Here is an 18,060-nt window from a genome sequence, read left to right as displayed (position 1 = left end):
AAGGCACCTGTTAGTACCATTTACATTGGTTTAATATCTCCAGAGTCAACCATGCCCTGCTAGAACATGCATAGAGGATTGTTAAACATTGGGTAGGCATATATATGATATAATGTACCATTCATAGAACTCTTGTTGCCTGTTATTTCTCAGTAGTCAATAATTAACATATAAATGTTGATTCTCTTTTATGATAACTTTCCTGTTGACAGACCTTTAACCAGACAGTATCAGGAGATAGCCAAGTCTATATTCCTGCAGAGCACAGGGGTTGATTCCAGTTCTGCCAGAAAAAAGACACAAGGAGAATTAGAGGAAAAGTTGTCAGGACTGTGGACTAACGCTATATTATTTGAAAAAGGGATGAAGCTATTTTCAGGTAAATCTTTAATACTAAGTTAAAAATGCCTGGGCTACCATTTAAACAGAAATGTTGCAGAGTATGTAATTGTTGTATCCAGTAAAGTTCATTACTGTTTGAATTAATGTTGCTACTAGAGAGCTCTAAATCAGAGAGGGTCAATTTTATTTTGTGATACTGGACACATTGTTTTGGTCAGGTTGCTTAAAGTGTTTGGACACTGAGATCTCCTTTTTATTATTGATATCCCTGCCAATTCTCAATTATGCCCATACCCTTGAAGATAGTCAGCTACTTTTTGTAGTTTGACAAAGGACAAGGTTCGATAAGGGCTGATTTTGGTACCCGATTAGATTCTTTTGGAATTTGTATAGTTAAAAGAGGTCACTCTCTATTCCCAAAATATGTATTTGATTCTTACCCAGGATAGCTTTTAAATAGAAAATTGACTATTAAAAAGCCAGTGGTTTTCTCCTCTGTTGTGGAACCTATTTTCATATATCATAGACAGAATGACAAACATACCCCTATGAAACTCACTGCCAAAAACAGATGCATCTAAAATTCCGCATTTGCACACAGTATGCCTCCTGATAGTCAGTGATAGTATGTAGAAATATGTATTTTTGTTTTGCAGTATTGTCTCATTGATGTGTATATTTATGGTAAGTATGGCTGATTATCTCTGACAGCTATTTCATTTTCATTTAAAAGGTTGTGCTTTTGTTTATGTTTAACACTGACCTGTATATTTCTTTACCACAAATAAACATGCAGAAAAACATGCAGATCTTTTGTGCAACGCAAGAGCCATATATCGTGTATACAGTGTGCAGTTAAGAATTAAAACCAGATGTTCAGATTATCGGTGATCAAAGCAGTTTTGTGAATGTGTCAGTAAATGACAGCTTACATTATATTTTATTATATTTCCAATTCAAAAAAATTCTTGTTCATATTGATCAATGATGACGAAATTAATATTGAGGGAGAGGTATAATTTTCTAACTTCATTGTAGGAAGGAAGGGATTGAATGGTTTGGTAGTAGCAAATGCTTGATTTGTTAGGGTTCTGAAACTGGGTCATTCACTTTTTTTTGTTGTTGATGTTAGCATCTCTTCTAATCTCTGGTTGTGGAAGAGCTGGATAGAAGCACTGATGCTCTTCCATAGAAACTCATCTGGCTCTCAGTGGAATTGAGATCTATAAGATTGGTATCCCAGAGAGGGTCACTTTCACTTCTATTGAATTAAATTGAAAGAAGGTACCACAATGACAGGACTTGGTGATCAGTTGAAAAATTAATCAGCCAGACCAATTCCATAAAATCTTTAATACTAGATAGTGACATCTTTTTTACTATTAACCTCATGGGACAAAATTTGCTGCTGTTGTTATTTAAATTAATTTTATTATAAACCAAGGTTACTGGAATTATTTGATATGTTTTCTTTTATGTTGTGAATGCAGTGAGTACTCTGTTACATAGAGTTAGAGTTAATGAGTACTTGGTAACATATAGGAAGCTGAGGTGACTCAGTGTTTAAAATACTGGACTCCAGACCAGAAGGGTGAAGGTTTGAATCCTGCCCAGACCAGGACAGGTGAGATGATACGTGTCTCCAGGCAAAACACTATTCTAATTTACACATTATCTTATAATCATTCATTTGTTAATGTCATTGTACATGTAATACTAATGAAATTTTGTACCTTTTGGACTGTCATATTCAAAATCATTAGCTAGAACATGTAAATTTTTGTTTCTTTCAGAAGAAGTCCAGTTGCAATTAGGTCGACATTTATTACGGACAGTTTGCACAGATATTGTTAACTTGGTGCTTAATTCTGTAGCCACAGAACATATGCTGTCTGTTGCAGAAGAAGCCCAAACTGGCCCAGAGGTAAATTTATGTGTGTGTTTTTTAGCCATAAACTGTTATAGCTCCTTGAAGTGTTTCCTGTGTGATGATGTACAAACTGACGACCAATCATACTTTTTTAACTGAATCAAGCTACCAGTAATAAAAAGAGACACAATGAAAAATAATTATCCAATACAGTCTGATAGCCAAACACCCATGGAAAAATTACATATTAAAGTATAATTAGGATACTACCAGTATCAAAAGTTAAAGTTTGTTCTTTCTAGAAATTTAAGGCAATGGTTAATGGTGGAAATAAAAGAAGGCATTATGCTTATAATGCAGTGTTCAAACTTAGTTTTTAAATATGCCAAAACAAATAACAACTGTGCTGCATTTTTGTGTACACAAGAAGCTTGTAATGAAACATTGAAAAAGTAAGGCAGCATTAGAAGAAATGCCAAGATTAAAGAAGGCACATCAGACTGGGATTGCTTCATTTTCCGAATTAGAGAAAGAACTTGGTGATTTTGTTAGTGAATGTTGACAAAATGGATACACAAGAACTGCAAGTCATCTGTGTTCTATGCAGATGGCAAATGATGTCAAGTACAAGTTGACAGATCCGTCAAAATTTTGGCATCGGTTGGTTGGTGTTCATGTTTTACGAACAAGTATGGTTTCTGTCTCAGGCAGCAAACAATCTTCTTTTCAGGCCATTGCAGTACTGTAATGGCTTTGCCCCTTCTGTTGCAGGGTCTATGCTTAGATGGGATTCAAGTGAAATAGTGCCTGTAATTTCACCTGAATATGCAGAAAAAGAGACATTGACCTTGCCTTTTCATGTTTCCCAATCCTTTTCCAGTTTTAGGTCATTGGAAGCTGTAATCTGCTGTTTACTATATCAGCTCTTGTGTATAATTTTTGTACAAAGATCAGTGTAAAACCATTTAAATGTTGGGGTTTTATGGCTTTTGTCTACTCTATGTCAGTTTAATGGTTATTTATATATGTAGTTACATTTTGACCTACAAGATTCTCACAAAATATTCACACGTGAAGGCATTTGTTGCAGTGGATTTCAACTTTTTATTTATTTGTTGGGAATGAATTTTCCATTAGTGTTTTATCTCGTGGACCATAGTTTTGCTGTTCTGCAGACTTCTTTTTTAATTGAGATTTTACAGTCTTTATTGTATTCGTCAACAGGTCTATGTATCAAACAGACTGGCATGGCAGGTTCTAAGACAGACTGAGTAAGGGATCAATCAAAAGATAACACAGACACTGGTGAAATGCCTAAAAACCAACCAGTTTTCTTCCCAGGACCTTTTACCATAACAGTCCCACCACACTATCATTTTAGCTCATGATGCTTTAGAGCCCTGGATTGCACTTTTATGTTTTCTGCTATCCTTCACTTAACCATTATCTTTTCTACATGGTGACCTGACTGCAGATGTGCAGCCTTTGAGAAATGGTTCTTCTTTACACTGTTAGACAATAAGGTGGGTGATTAGTTGGTGAATGATACTGAAGTCTACTGGTAGCTTGTGTTGTGCGTATTTCAGTTATTTCCACTGCAAGCTGCAAAACTTATACATATTATAGTTTGTCATGCAAATTCTTGTGCAAAATGGAAACACCACCTTAAAAATAAAGTAAAATTAGCCAATGCTTGGCTAGCCCCATGTTGACATGGCTTTACATGGTGATTCCAATTCATATAATGTGAGTGTGATTTACCCAAAGAAAGAGTTTAAAAAATGAAGGGCTGAGTTTAACGCTACATTGGAAGACTTCATATCCCTGGGTGGAAATTGTTGGATTAGATGGCAGCATGAGTTTTACGGGTTGGTGCTCCCCATGAAAGAGATCATGGGTGTCAAAATAAAAAGAGGCTAGTGAAAACATGGTGGGCTGATGTATCACACCTGGCAAGGATCAAGTCAGATTCTCAAATGACAGAGCTAAGAATCAATCTTTTTTAAATAAAGTAATTTTCAACATTCAAACTTCGCTATATATTAAGTTGAATGAAGAAAGTAAGAGGTCGAAGCTAGCAGAATTCTTTATGGGTCTTTGCAATATACCCAAAATTGTTGGGGCCTCTCTGTCTGCAGGAGGTTTACCTTTAACAGAATTGTCAGATATTGGAATGACTTTACCCAGAATATCAACATTCAGAGTAATGCTTTGATCTGAGTACTGCTTGACTGACATTGACTTTGATCCTTATAGAAAAGTGTCTGACTTGAATCCAACATTCCTATTATCCCAGTTAGGTACTAATCAGATAGCCCAACCTTTAAAATGTTATCCCAGTTAGGTACTAATCAGATAGCCCAACCTTTAAAATGTTATCCCAGTTAGGTACTAATCAGATAGCCCAACCTTTAAAATGACATCAACATCCAAAAGATGCTCAGAAAGATGGTATGTCCATCATGTTTACAGCCACTGATCAAACCGTATGTAATCAACAGATAGCTGTAATTCATGCTGATACTTGTCAGAAGGTCTAAGGGTTGACATTAAAACATGTGGGCAGTTATTTGTCAGGGTCTCAGCTCAGTTTTTACTGGCCATGAGGATGCTATGAACATATTGGACAAACATACATGTACCAAGTTGTTATGAATTCATCACATTGTTATTTATTGTTGAACAGATCTTCAGAGCTCATAGAGATGTGAAAGAAGCCAGTCATAATTTGCATATCTCTCAGGATAAATCCCCTTTTGAAGACCAGGTACCACTTATCATAGCACTTGTAGAGCCAGTGATAAGACATATACTGTAATTTACCTTAATGTTAATAATAATAATGAGGACTTTGTATAGTGCCTAATCTTTAAAAGCTCTAAGTGCTTTACAACATTAGACAACACCTATAAGATAAGAAACATAATAATATTATTACAAAAACAAACAACATGAAATTAGAAAAACATTAAAAAATAAAAAACATGCTGAGAATATTTCAGGTAGGAAACATTATTAGGTCTTTAAGTTTGTTCTTGCTGTCGAAATAAGTGAGTTTTGAGAGCCTTCTTGAATGTGATCACTGTGTCTTTGTGTCTAAGTTCAGTGGGCAATTCATTCCACTTTGCTGAGCCCTGGTATGCAAAAGAACGCTGTCCATATGACTTTGTTTTCATAGTGGGAATAATGAGTATATGATTGTCAGAAGAGGAGCGTAAGTATCTTGCTGGTGTGTACACATGGGTGAGGTCAGATAGGTATGTTGGACTAGAGTCCGACAGTGAAATGTAGCACAGAGAACAAATTTTGTGTTTGATTCTGGATCGAATGGATAGCCAGTAGAGGGTACAGAGCATCGGGGAGGTGTGCTTTGATCGTGGTACTCTAAGTATGATCCGAGCAGCTGTGTTTTGAACTTTCTGAAGTTTCTGGAGTAGATATTGAGATGAACCAGACAGAATTGAGTTACAATAGTCCAGTCTTGAAAGTACTAATGAACACACGATTGTTTTAGTTGCATCAACTGAAAGATATTTGCGAATTGAGCTGATGCATCTCAGCTCAAGATATGCAGCCTTGCATATGTTCATGACATGTTAGTGCAATATGAGAGTACTGTCCAGAGTAACACCTAGGTTTCATACTGATTGTGTGAATTTAATGTTGGCATTGCTGATATTTATTGTTTGAGGTAAAGGATATGAATGAGAAAGTCTTTGTCTTGTGATCAGAATGGCCTCAGTTTTATCATCATTCATCTGCAGCTTGTTACAAGTTATCCATGATTTCACATCAGAAATGCACCTCTCTACACCTTGGATGGTAGCATCAACTTCAGTTGGGTGGCTAGATTTGTATATTTGGGTGTCATCAGCGTACAATTGGTGAGACACTGGATGATGATCTATGACACTTGAGAGCGACTGAGTGTACAGAATGAAGAGAGCAGGTCCAAGAACAGACCCCTGTGGAACACCACAACATAGATCAACTGGGCTGGAGTGTATTCCATTTGCAGATACAATTTGTGTCCTGTTGACCAAGTAGGACTTGAACCACAGTAAGGCTGTATTATGAATGCCAAATACATGCTGGAGATGGTGAAGTAATATATCATGGTCTATTGTGTCAAATGCTGCAGACAAATCAAGGAGGGTGAGGACTGTAATCTTTCCGCTATCCAACGCAGAGAGAATGTCATTAACTACTTTCAGAAGAGTAGTTTCAGTACTGTGGCAAGGGCGATATGCAGATTGTACATTGCTAAAAAGACTGTTTGAATTTAGGTGAGATACAAGCTGGGATAGAACAACCTTTTCTAAGATTTTTTAAATGAATGGGAGATTAGAAACTGGGCAGTAGTTCTTTAAATCATTATGGTCTAGTGTTGGTTTCTTCAGCAGAGGCTTTACAGTGGCAGTTTTGAAAAATGATGGGAATTCCCCAGATGAGAGAGAGGTATTAATAACATCAGTTAGTGAAGACAATACTGGATCTAAGCACTCAAGCAGCAGTGATGTTGGAATTGGATCAAGTTCACATGACTTTGGTGCACTCTTCATCACGATTGTACGTACGAAATCCATAGAGACAAGTTCAAATGCTGCTAATGGTTGCCGCTCAAATTCTGTATCCCAACTGTATGGTGACGACGAGTCAATTGAAATTGTGGTGTCAAGCTTATCTCTAATGGTTTGTACTTTGTCACCAAAGAAATTTGCAAACATGTCCGGAAGGTCGACTGGAGAGAAGGTAGTTGGAAGTGGTGTTGATTTGTTCCTTGACATTAGCTTGTTAGTAATCTTGAAGAGCTCTTTGCAGCTGGAACTTTCCATGATCTTAGTAGTGTAGTGGGCTGATTTCGCTGCATAGACTATATTTGTGACATTCTTCTTAGCGACTTCATAGATTTGCTTATGAATAGTGAGTCTGGTGGAAAGCCAGAGCCTCTCAGCTTTACGGCGGTCTCTTTTAGCAGTGCGAAGCTGGTCCCTAACACTGCTATACCATGGAGAACACTTTTGAATTGATACTCTGCACTTGGTAGCTGGGGCATGTTTGTCAAGTAATGAACGCACACAGTTACAAAGTTGTTCTGCAGCAGGAGGTAAGCAACTTGTTAGGTTAGCTTGGATGTCATGCATTAATTTGGTTCTATTTACCATATGGAGGTTTCTCTTAGTAGCAGATAAAGGTGGAGGGTTAGGAACTGATACATCAAGATGACATATAATGCAACGGTGATCTGATGCAAGGTCATGGGATACCAGGGAGGACTGTAGAATGTTATCATCAGGTCTGTGAAGAATCCAGTCTAAAATGTGACCATGTTTATGGGTGAGTTGGTTAACTGACTGTTTGAGGTTGAAAACATTAATGGAATCTATGAGTTTTGATGTATTTGAGTTTTCGGGACAGTCAAAGTGAAAGTTGAAATCTTCAAGAATAATCAGGTTGCCACCTATCGAATTTCCATAGTCCAGGAGATTCGGAAACTGCTCAGAAAGAGAGAGTCAGCCAGCTTGTTTTTTTCTACTAGGAGGAGGACGGTATAGGCAGAAAAAATGGACTGACCTTTGCTCCAGTGTGAGTGTGGTTTGGACTAGTTCAAATGATGTGTGGTCGAAATTGAATATTGTGGTGTAGTTAAGACATTTTATCATGGAGTTCTTTGTGATGACAGCAATTCCACCTCCGTGAGAATTACGGGGGAATGACTTGATGGAGTAACCAGTGGGTGTTAGATCCGCACACTTGGGCTCATCACCTGATGTTTTTAGCCATGTTTCTGTCAAGAAAAATATGTCAACATTTTCGTTACTGATAAAATTAACTATTTCTGTGCGCTTTTCCGGTGGTCCTACTGACTGGGCATTGAATAATGCAATGCGCAGAGGTATTTTGTTGGATAGTTGACACAAAGGTTGACGAATTAATTGGGATTTGAATTAGGTTATCAAAATTAATGGTCTAAATTTTTTTAAATGGTTGTGCTGAAATAAGGGAGATAACTGGAATTCTTCCTGTTCTACGCCGGCCAGCTTTGAAACGACGTTTCGTTTTTCACTTCTGTTTACATTTAGGTAATGATGAATGTAGTCCCAGTTCGTTTAGTGTAGAGCACAATGTAGTGTGGAGAGCCAAGGAGTGAACATTTAAAGCAATTAATGAGGGTCCATCGTAGCATAAACGGGTTGACAGGCGAGTATCACGTGATGGCGGTTTGTTCAAAAACAGTGGAGCAAGACAGCTGAGAAAAAGTCTAATTATTCTCGTTTCCAAAACAAGGAGATGAAGAAACACATACGAATTTAACAGCCAATACATAATGAACACAGTAACGAAGATGAAAACAGGCAACAAGCACAAATATCGTGAAAATGGCACTAAAAAACGGAACAGCTGCTTCAAGCCGGTTAAGTGATAGCGGCCATCTTGTAAGTCCCACCAATATTCTGGATACCATATTTTCCAAGATTGTAAAAATTTTCCACAGTACATGAATTTTCCAGACACCAAGTATATTTTTTAAAGCTGACCAAAATTAAACATTAAAGTTAGAATGTAAATTGAGCAATGTTTTACCAATGCTTAAAATCATGTGTGAATAAACAGCTGTCAGACTGAAACTGCTTTGATTACCCAATTATCACATTGGATTAACTGAAGGTATTGTCAGTATAGGCAGCACTAAAAACATCAAACACTCTCCACAGTGATGATAAACCTGATGAATGGATGTAGACAATTCACATTCACAGTAAAGGGGAATAACTGCAGTGATATAATGCATACTGACATGTTTAGGGCAATCATTACCATATTTGGAATGGTATTGTGCTTGCTTCAGGCATTTCTGAAGAAAAATATTATCTTTAAGGTTTGTAGAGGTAGGGTAATATGAACCTTTCTATACTATGATATTGCTGCATTCAGTTGTCATAGATAATCGTTATGTTATAAAACAAAATCAGTATTAAAACCTGTTCCTGTCAGCAGTGTGCTTTATGATAATCTGGTTCATATTTGTAGATAAGTTTCTAGTCATAATTGAGAATTGCTGGGACTTAATTGATCTTATTAGTAATTTAGACAGATTTAACAGTATAATACCTGCCATGGATAATAAGCTTGCCTCTAGATTACAAAAATTTAAGTATGGTAATTATATCAGTTAGGTCCGATTCACACTTATCCCAAATGGCAGTACATGCACATGATAACAGGCTGGCATGGTTTTAAACAGACATCATTAATAATGACGATCAAAACTAATTACTATTATAGATGAAGACAAAGACCCCATTTATCCCAGGCATTACTGATTACAAAGGCAGTTAGTGACATGTACTAGTCCGGTTTACATTTATCCTTGCAAAGGGGTGCTGATATGAGTTTTTGTGATGCAGTCGTTCATAACACTGTTTAATGCATAAAAGTTGTAGTCACAGGTCGTGTTCTGCAGATGGTCACTCATAACAGTAAGTTGATATCATAAATTATTATTCATTTTATTATTATTGTTATTATTATTACAGTGTGACCCCGCTATAACACGGTAGTTGGGAGCCATAAAACCCAACCATATTATAGACCAAACCGTGTTATAAGCAACCAGGTCAGTTAGCTGAAGAAAATGATGTGGGTACCCCAAAATATTTTCAGGGGGAACAGTAGGTAATAAATGCAGGTGGTAAAATATGTGCTTCATCGGCACAGTTACCATCTTAAATTGATGCATATAAAATGATAAATACACCTGTAGTGAAATCAGAGAAGGCATATATAATAGTTTACTTTATTTAGAGAACCACAGATTGGTACATATACGTGTATACTGTTTATATATACACGCCTTATGTATAGCATGAATAGAGTATCAACACTGTGTACTCACCCGCGAATCTCATCACCGTTTCCAGAAATGTCAGCAACAAAAAAAAGCGGATACCTCACAACATACAGTACTCATGCTAGATGTCAGGATAAGCAGATTATGATATAACAGTGCATTGTTTAGATGGTTTATCAATATGGGCAAAGAATTATTTTATGAAACAGTAGATAAATTTCAGTGCATTTTATATCAAGTTTGTGGCTTTCTTTCATGGGGCCTCTGAATTTCTCCACTCTAAACCAATGGTTGCATATACAATTTTAAACAGCCAACAATGTTGCCAATAAAAAAGATCGCTGGGTATTATTTTTTGCCACCAGTAAGGACAAAAAATCCAAGGTTGCAACATTGGTAAAGCCCTACGCAATCCCAGAATAAACTTTTTACATGTTAATTTTTTTTAAACTTTTAAAACAAAAAAACTACTTTTTCGTGTACAAGAAAAATACATTAAATTTCAGGAGCCATTTCATGATCATCTTGTATTATTTATACGCGATCTCTTCCCCAAAAGGATAAACTTTTTACGTTTTTTGGGGTACTTTTGTGAAAGAATTTTCATGTGTATGAGAAAAAATACATGTATATGAACTTTCGGGAGCCACACCATGACCGTGTTATATCTAAATTCATGTTTAAACAGAGTGTGCTATAGTGGGGTCACACTGTATGTGAAAAGTTTTTGTCCCTTTGCATGAGAACATGTGTGATCTATGAGTCAGAGAACATTATTTGGACAAGATCTGAAAAATGATAGTGTACCAGAAATGGGCGATTATGTTAGGCTATACATTTGACATATGATGTCCTGGCATGTGTAAGATTCCACAAACATATTGGTATATTTGTTTGTGGATAATATTTATGAGATCATGTTTCTGCATGGGGTGTGAGTAATAGATTCAAAATCAGCTTTACAAGAAGACCTGTATTTTATGTGTTGATTTGCTAGCACTGAAATTCCCATTTCCAGCCATCATTGAATTTCATGTGATATTATTGTTATTTGAATCTGATGTTTTGTCATTAGGATGTTTTGATATCTCAACAGACTTTAAACACTGAAGTCAAACTGTCCCAGATTTATGTAACTTGAGCTCTTGTGTAATCCAACCATAATTAATTAACATTTTTAATCCTGTCCAAATTACTTTTGATCATACATATTACAGACTCCAATCAATCTCGACAACATTAAACACCAAAGTAGAACATGCCTTGTAGGGAGAATCAAAGTAATGTTTATTGTTTTATGCTGATTGATAATCATTTAATGTCTTTAATTCTTCTGGAATTACTTCTGCTCACACATAGTATAATCTACCTTGACAAACTTGTAGCTAGCTGACCTTGACAATGGGGCAAAGGGTAAAATAAAACTATATGGTTTTTCCCTTCTTAAAGCCATTTACAGTGATTTGATCACATGACAGTATTTAGCATAAAATATACCACACTGGGACCTACATGTGCAGAAGGAAAAAAAATGGCAAAAATTTAATTTTTTAGCTAATAATTATGTATTTGTGGGAGATTTTATTGAATGATAGGATAGATGGGAGATGCCTCCAAACTTATGAGAGAAACCCTGCCATTCCAAAGGTTCTCATGGATGCTTTTGTAAAGATAGTCTAAATAAGAGATTAAATGGTTATAAAATCCTCTTTTGAAAGGGGCCCCGAGTGGCCGAGTGGTCTAAAGCATTCACCGTTCCGGATCACTGCCATCTCACCTCTGTCTGCGTGGGTTCGAGTCCAAGGCTCAGCTAGCGTGGGTACGTGGGAAAGCCTGCCAGTAGCTTCTCGTGGGTCGGTGGTTCTTCCCTGGGTTTTTCAGGGTTCTTCCTCCACTAGTTATACTGGCCGCCATGTATAGCCTATCTTGTGCTGAAAAATGGTGTTAAACCCTAGATCAACAACAAAAACAACAAAAATCCTCTTTTGAACCTCTTTCCACTGCCTCATTAATGATTCTGTTTAAAAATACCTTCCTGACTGCATCAGGCAGAAGATACTCTGATTTACATTACTTGAGCAGTAACTCGGATCAAATTAGGTGGAATCCTGGTTTAGCATTGAGTCTGTGCCCTTGTTTCTTGGCAAATTTACATGTCAAAATACGAATATTTATCCGAGATATCTGAATTTTCCTCCATCAAAGCGGATAGTATGCTCTGTCCATTTTGAGCTCTAAGCCTTTGCTTAACCCAGTGCATAAGCTCAGAGGATATCCAAAGCATTGAGTCACTGTTTGTAACTTATAAAGGATTCACCTTGCTGCTTCTATTGACACCATTTCAAAATGGAATGTTGAGAAAGCTTGTGATGATGAAATTAAGTTGGCTTGAGCTCAAGATACTAGAAATTGATTTACTATTTTGAGGAACATGATTCCAAAGCTCTATTTGTCTCCAGTTTTCTCAGCATCAAATAATTGATGAATTTTGTGTGTGTTTTGTTTGATCCTCCTTTCACCTTTTAGATGTATTCAGGCATTAGCATCGCATTGTTTAGACTCTAACAGTAAATATTGTGTGAAGGAGATTGCAGTCTTTCCCTTGTGGTAGGGTTATCTCAAAGCATCATACTTACTCCTGTGCACCTTCCCATAAAACCATATCTTTGCTTTTCATAAAAATTGGATTCCATGTGCAGAGGCTCTAGAAGGTAATTAATCTGCTAGGAAATAACCCTGTCACATGAGATATGGCATAATTAATCTTTCTTGGTGAAAACCTTATTAATACAATCATGCCAATGCCACCTGAGATTGACCAGATTTAGTTTGTCATACTGCTAAAATATTTTCTCTAATTGTTACCTCATCAACAAAGAAAGTAAGAGATATAGTCCATTTATTTGCGTGTTCATTTGTGAATTCATTTGTTGATGCATTATTCATTTTGTTAAAGTATTTGTTATGCTCTCATTAAAACTAATATGTAGGGTGAATAACTCCTTGATACAAAAACTAGAACACTGTGACCAAACTTAAATGCTTGAGTGACTATTTTTAATTTTAGCTTTTTGATCACCACTTCACATAGAAAATAAAAAAATTCCAGTATAGATGTATGCATATTTAGATTGCCTGAGTATATTTCTCCACTGAATACTTCCCTGATCACGTTAACATTATGAAAATAAACTCTGCTCTTCGATAAAGACATACATTTTTCATATTTATCTATATCCCACATAGACCAATGGAGGAAACTCTTGCATATTACCTCCCCTATACCACTACTTTGTGGCATGGGTTTTAAGCTTTCACCCAGTACTGTGAACTTTGTCCTGCAAAATCTCTTTAAATCCTTTGAATATCTATGTGATTTCAACCCATCCAGCCAGAAAATTGGTATATTTGTGTGTAGTATTGTTTTTACTACTTTTTCATGCATGTTGTTGATTGTTTATTCATGTTGACTGCATATATATTTCCACTCATTTAGTAATGAATGTTATCGTGATTTGTCAACACTTCTAGGTTGTTTGTTTTCGGGGGGAGGGTGTCATTCTTATTGTAAAAGTTAAACAACGATGACAAAATGCAGTAAGTGCAAGAAATGTAAAGCTAACAAGGATACATGAGAATGTCTTGCTTGCACAAAGTGTTCTTCATCTTTTATATTTAATGTGTGTATTTGCATTCTGGTCAGAATCTACCTGGTCCATGGTGTTGTGGAAAAGCATAAAAAAACAACGAGAAATGTGTGCATCTGAGCTTAAAACTTGAGCCACCCAGTGATAGTATCGGGTTGGTAATTAGTAAGAGTTTCTTCCCTTTATCTATGTGGTGTTTAGATGGAAGAGGCATTTTAGTCTTGTCGTAAGAGCTGGATTCAGGAGATGGTGGAGTTCTTTTATGAACATTAATGTAATTTTCAGTTATTTGCATAAAAATGTAATTTACTGAAAAATTTTCCTTTCCATGTCACTGAAATAATTTCTTCCATTTTAAAATGTTATATCACTTTGGACTTGGATAAATTTTTGTTGCAGTTGAGGCATAAATGCTTTGAAACACAAATCTCTCCCAGAGGCTGTCTGTTTAGAAGAATAAATTGTTATTATGGGTGTGAAAATATAATTTTTTTTATAGTTTTCATTGTATTTCTAAAGGTAAATTGTACAATATATGACAGATCATTACAGACCAGTATTCTTGTTATTACCAATGTTTCAAAAGGTACAGTACATGTAATAAATGCTGGACACCATTTTATAGATACTGAAATACTTTTACAGACCCCAACATGGGTAATTTTAGGTGCTTGTAATACCAGTAAATCATATGTACCTTTTGCAGACACTGAGACCGGTAAATTCAATACATTTAAAAAAAATTATTGACACCCATTGATGGATCATGAGATGGGTACTATTAGCAGTGAAATGAAACCGAATGTAAAGATAACACAGAATGAAGAAAATTGAAATGCGAAATTAATGCAAATGAATGAATACGAATGAAGGAGAATACAAAAGGCAGAATGATAAATGATATGAAATGAAATATGAATGCATTTCATGAATGTACAATCTATCCTTTACTATCTGTTTGGTGTTTGTATGTTATATGATTGGAACAAACCATTTCAGTTGTGTTAAGAACATATTTGTTGATATTGTTTATTTGAAAGAATACTAAAATATTTTCCTAAAAAGAAAATGAAGTTACAACTGTAAATGATCAATATATGCCATAAATATCTTGATTAAAAGATAAAGCAGAGTTTACCTTGAATATGCAAATTAAGGTTAATATAATTTGAAATTATTTCCATCATAGTTATACTTTTTCAACAAAGCGTACACAGTGTTTTAGTTTAGATAACAAAAATATGCTACTCTTTTTCAGGGCAGAGCTAAATTGATTCAGAAACTTCCGAAGGATGTGCAGAATATTTTAAATAATTTGAACACATCTTTAGGTGCAAAGGTAAGAATATCCCATTCTAGTGCAAAATGGGAGGAAAGTGTGATATAAATTATCTATGCTTCTTTTCTTACATGCTTCAAGTATATTTATAGCCTTACACTGGCAGTATTATGGACATAAAATTCTGAGAACAATGAGTAAGAAGGTTTGAATAGGATAGTAGCCTTGGCTATCTTGAATTAAACCTAACTTTCATAAAACTCTTCTTTAGTTCTACTGATCCTTGACCAGAAGAGCTTATGTGATGGCCTGTTGTGTGTTATCCCTCTGTTGTCCATCCTTCTGTTAGCACAACTTATTACTACTTTTACTTACTACTTGGAGGATTGGTATGAAACACCCTAAATGAAAAGGGTACTCCCCAGACATTCAATATGGCCACCACAGTGACCATCTTGAAATCTTGTTATCATTACTTCAGATGAATGGATGGTCTTATCAGCATGAGTTTTATATAGAAGACTTCTCATGATGAAAATCTTGTATGTATTCATCCTAAATAGAAACTCAATCAGTATGATTGGGTATTTTACCAGAATTATTCTTATAGTGTCAAATTAGGTGTGAGTAAAAGTGATGCTGATATGACGTCCAATATGGCCACATCTATAAAAATTTTGTTCACACTACTCATCCAGAATTGATGGTCATATTGCCATGGGGTTTTCAGCAGTAGACATCTTATGCTACATGTATGTACTGTAGTCCTAAATGAAAATGGTTCTCCAGCAGATTCTAATATGCTGCCACAATGAACATATTGAAAATTGTTGCACTAATTCTCCAGATTGGGTAGTCATCTTGGCCTTTGGTTTTTACCAAATGTCTTTAATTTTATCGAGTTCTGTCCTAAATGACAATTGTGGCAATCTTGCATCCAATATGGCTTTCACAGTAGCTAATTTGAAAAACATATTGCATGAGAATGTCAGAGTTGGTTTCACCACTAGGCAGTTTAAAAAGAAGAAATTATTTTACCTTCAGTTCCTGGTTATTCTTTTTGCACAGTGGAGCCTTAGGCCTTGTTAGGGACTTGTTTAAAGTTGAAGTTATTTGTAGACATATAATTATTAGATATAATAAATGTTAATATCATGTGTGAAATCTTATCATTGGCAGCATTAGAACTATAATGACATTTGTACCCAACAAAAAATATTTGTTTTTGTTTCCAAAAAGTATTATTTATCTGTTGATACGTCCACAAACATTTTACTCACTCAGATAATATTGACAACCCAGTAAAATCTTTGTTTTAGTCCTGTTAGTAAATTAGCAAAAATATTAAGCTATTTCTTTAATTAGCGTAGAGCTAGTAGATACAGTAGTTGTAGACCAGAAGAAATTTTAGGATGGCCTGTTATCCATGTTACATCAACCTGTCTGTTTGGTTTTGCTCTCCTTCTAAACTGCTTGGAGGATTGTCATGAAATTTTGCACACACATTCATCCCATGGTCTAGTTTTTACTAGATAAAATTAATGCCACTGGGACATCGAATATGGCCATCTCAGTGGCTATCTTGAAATCTTGTTATTGCTACTCCTAGAGAATGGATGGTCATATCAGAATTGGGATTTTCACTCAAAGACATCTTTGATGCCTGGTTGGTCCTGATAGAAAATGGGCCCATCCAAGCATATGTTAGACAGATGTGATGGATGGGGGCATTATTTAATTAAGCTGGAGGCTGAGGCATTTATAAGGTAGAATTTTCACCCAGAAACTTGCTTAAGAAGTGTTCTTTAAAGAAAAACAAAATCATGTAACATAGTTGTATAAAATCAGCTGTTTTACTCTCCATGAGTAATATTTTAACCCTGTTTTTGTTGATTATAATGCATTATAATAGGGTCAGAACAAATAGTTGGGAGGGTTTATAAATGCTCAGCCTCCAGCTTAATCCAATAATGCCCACCCCTCCATGACATCTAAAGTATGCTTGGATGGGTTTATTTTTTTTAGTAAGCCTTTGGCTATGTATGTAAAAAGTAGCACATTTAAAGAAATACAACAAAAACATGCAAATTCAACGGTCATTTAATTTTTAGAACTGCAGTTACATAAGTCTTACTTAAATTTATATCTTGAAAGTAGAATTTGTGAAAATTATTGACCAAGAACTAATCTTCAGTTCTAAGAATTTCCCAAATGGAATGACCTCCCTTATGGGCTAAGGATATTGAAGCTGTACGATGTCAGTGAGCTTTAAACCACTGGACATCAATGGTCAAAAGTTGTAGCACCACTTTTAACCACTTTGCTAATGTGCCACTTGTAACTGCTTTAAAGTATGAAATGACACAATGAACTGATCACATTTTTTAAGATTATTTAGGGACCATTAAGTTTAAGTTCCATGCCTCATCTATTACATTTTGATCAGTATGTCAGCAACTGCATTTTCATCATACCCCGTATTAAAGAAGGCTTCTTTCTGGTTTCCTGCTATTGATGTATCTGAAACAACTCCAGGTGATTTGTGGAATTTTGATCAGGAGTTACCATGGACAACAATTACCTGTTTGGTTACATGTCCCAATTATCATTAGCTGTGACAGCATAATTATTACAAGTGTCATCATGGTTAGTGTTAATACCCAACAATTCATGCAGAAATGTGATATTTTCAGGGTTTATTCAAGTCCACCAAATTCTGCCCTGATTTTTGTTCATTAGCTATCCCCACCTTGCTAGTAGATGGGCCATCCACTGCATAATTTTTGGAAGAATTATCTCCTTTACTGTATATTTTTCCTGGTCTGACAACCATGGTCTTTGCCTTACAGGCAAGTTTTACATTTTTTGGCATTGTTTTATTTTGGTTGCCTTTAGCAATTATGGGAGCTTTCATTCCTTTCCTCATTAAGGATACTTCCATTATCAATATCGAACTCGGAAAACTGTGACATCAGGTGACAGGAGCTTTCCCATATTTGCAGTCATAAACCTGTGTTAAATTGTAAAGTTTGGGTTATTTGACCTGAACAGCATTCGAGGTTGGCTGCAC

The 18,060-nt window shown here is 35.7% G+C and overlaps 1 protein-coding gene across 1 annotated transcript in view; it reads left to right on the top strand.

Annotated features, from left to right (window-relative positions):
* LOC149796468 (E3 UFM1-protein ligase 1-like) overlaps positions 1–18,060 on the top strand; it is a 99,819-nt gene that overhangs the window by 65,647 nt on the left and 16,112 nt on the right. Inside the window, exons 12-14 of the mRNA XM_089961172.1 lie at positions 213–379; positions 2,136–2,266; positions 14,970–15,050. Coding sequence (XP_089817298.1) covers positions 213–379; positions 2,136–2,266; positions 14,970–15,050 — 379 coding nt within the window. The remainder of the gene's footprint in view (positions 1–212; positions 380–2,135; positions 2,267–14,969; positions 15,051–18,060) is intronic.

This window comes from Sinohyriopsis cumingii, chromosome 6 (assembly GCF_028554795.1).
Source record: "Sinohyriopsis cumingii isolate HCF-2022 chromosome 6, ASM2855479v2, whole genome shotgun sequence".
In the NCBI taxonomy this organism is placed as follows: Eukaryota; Metazoa; Mollusca; class Bivalvia; order Unionida; family Unionidae; genus Sinohyriopsis; species Sinohyriopsis cumingii.
This window is presented reverse-complemented; position numbering and strand designations above follow the sequence as displayed.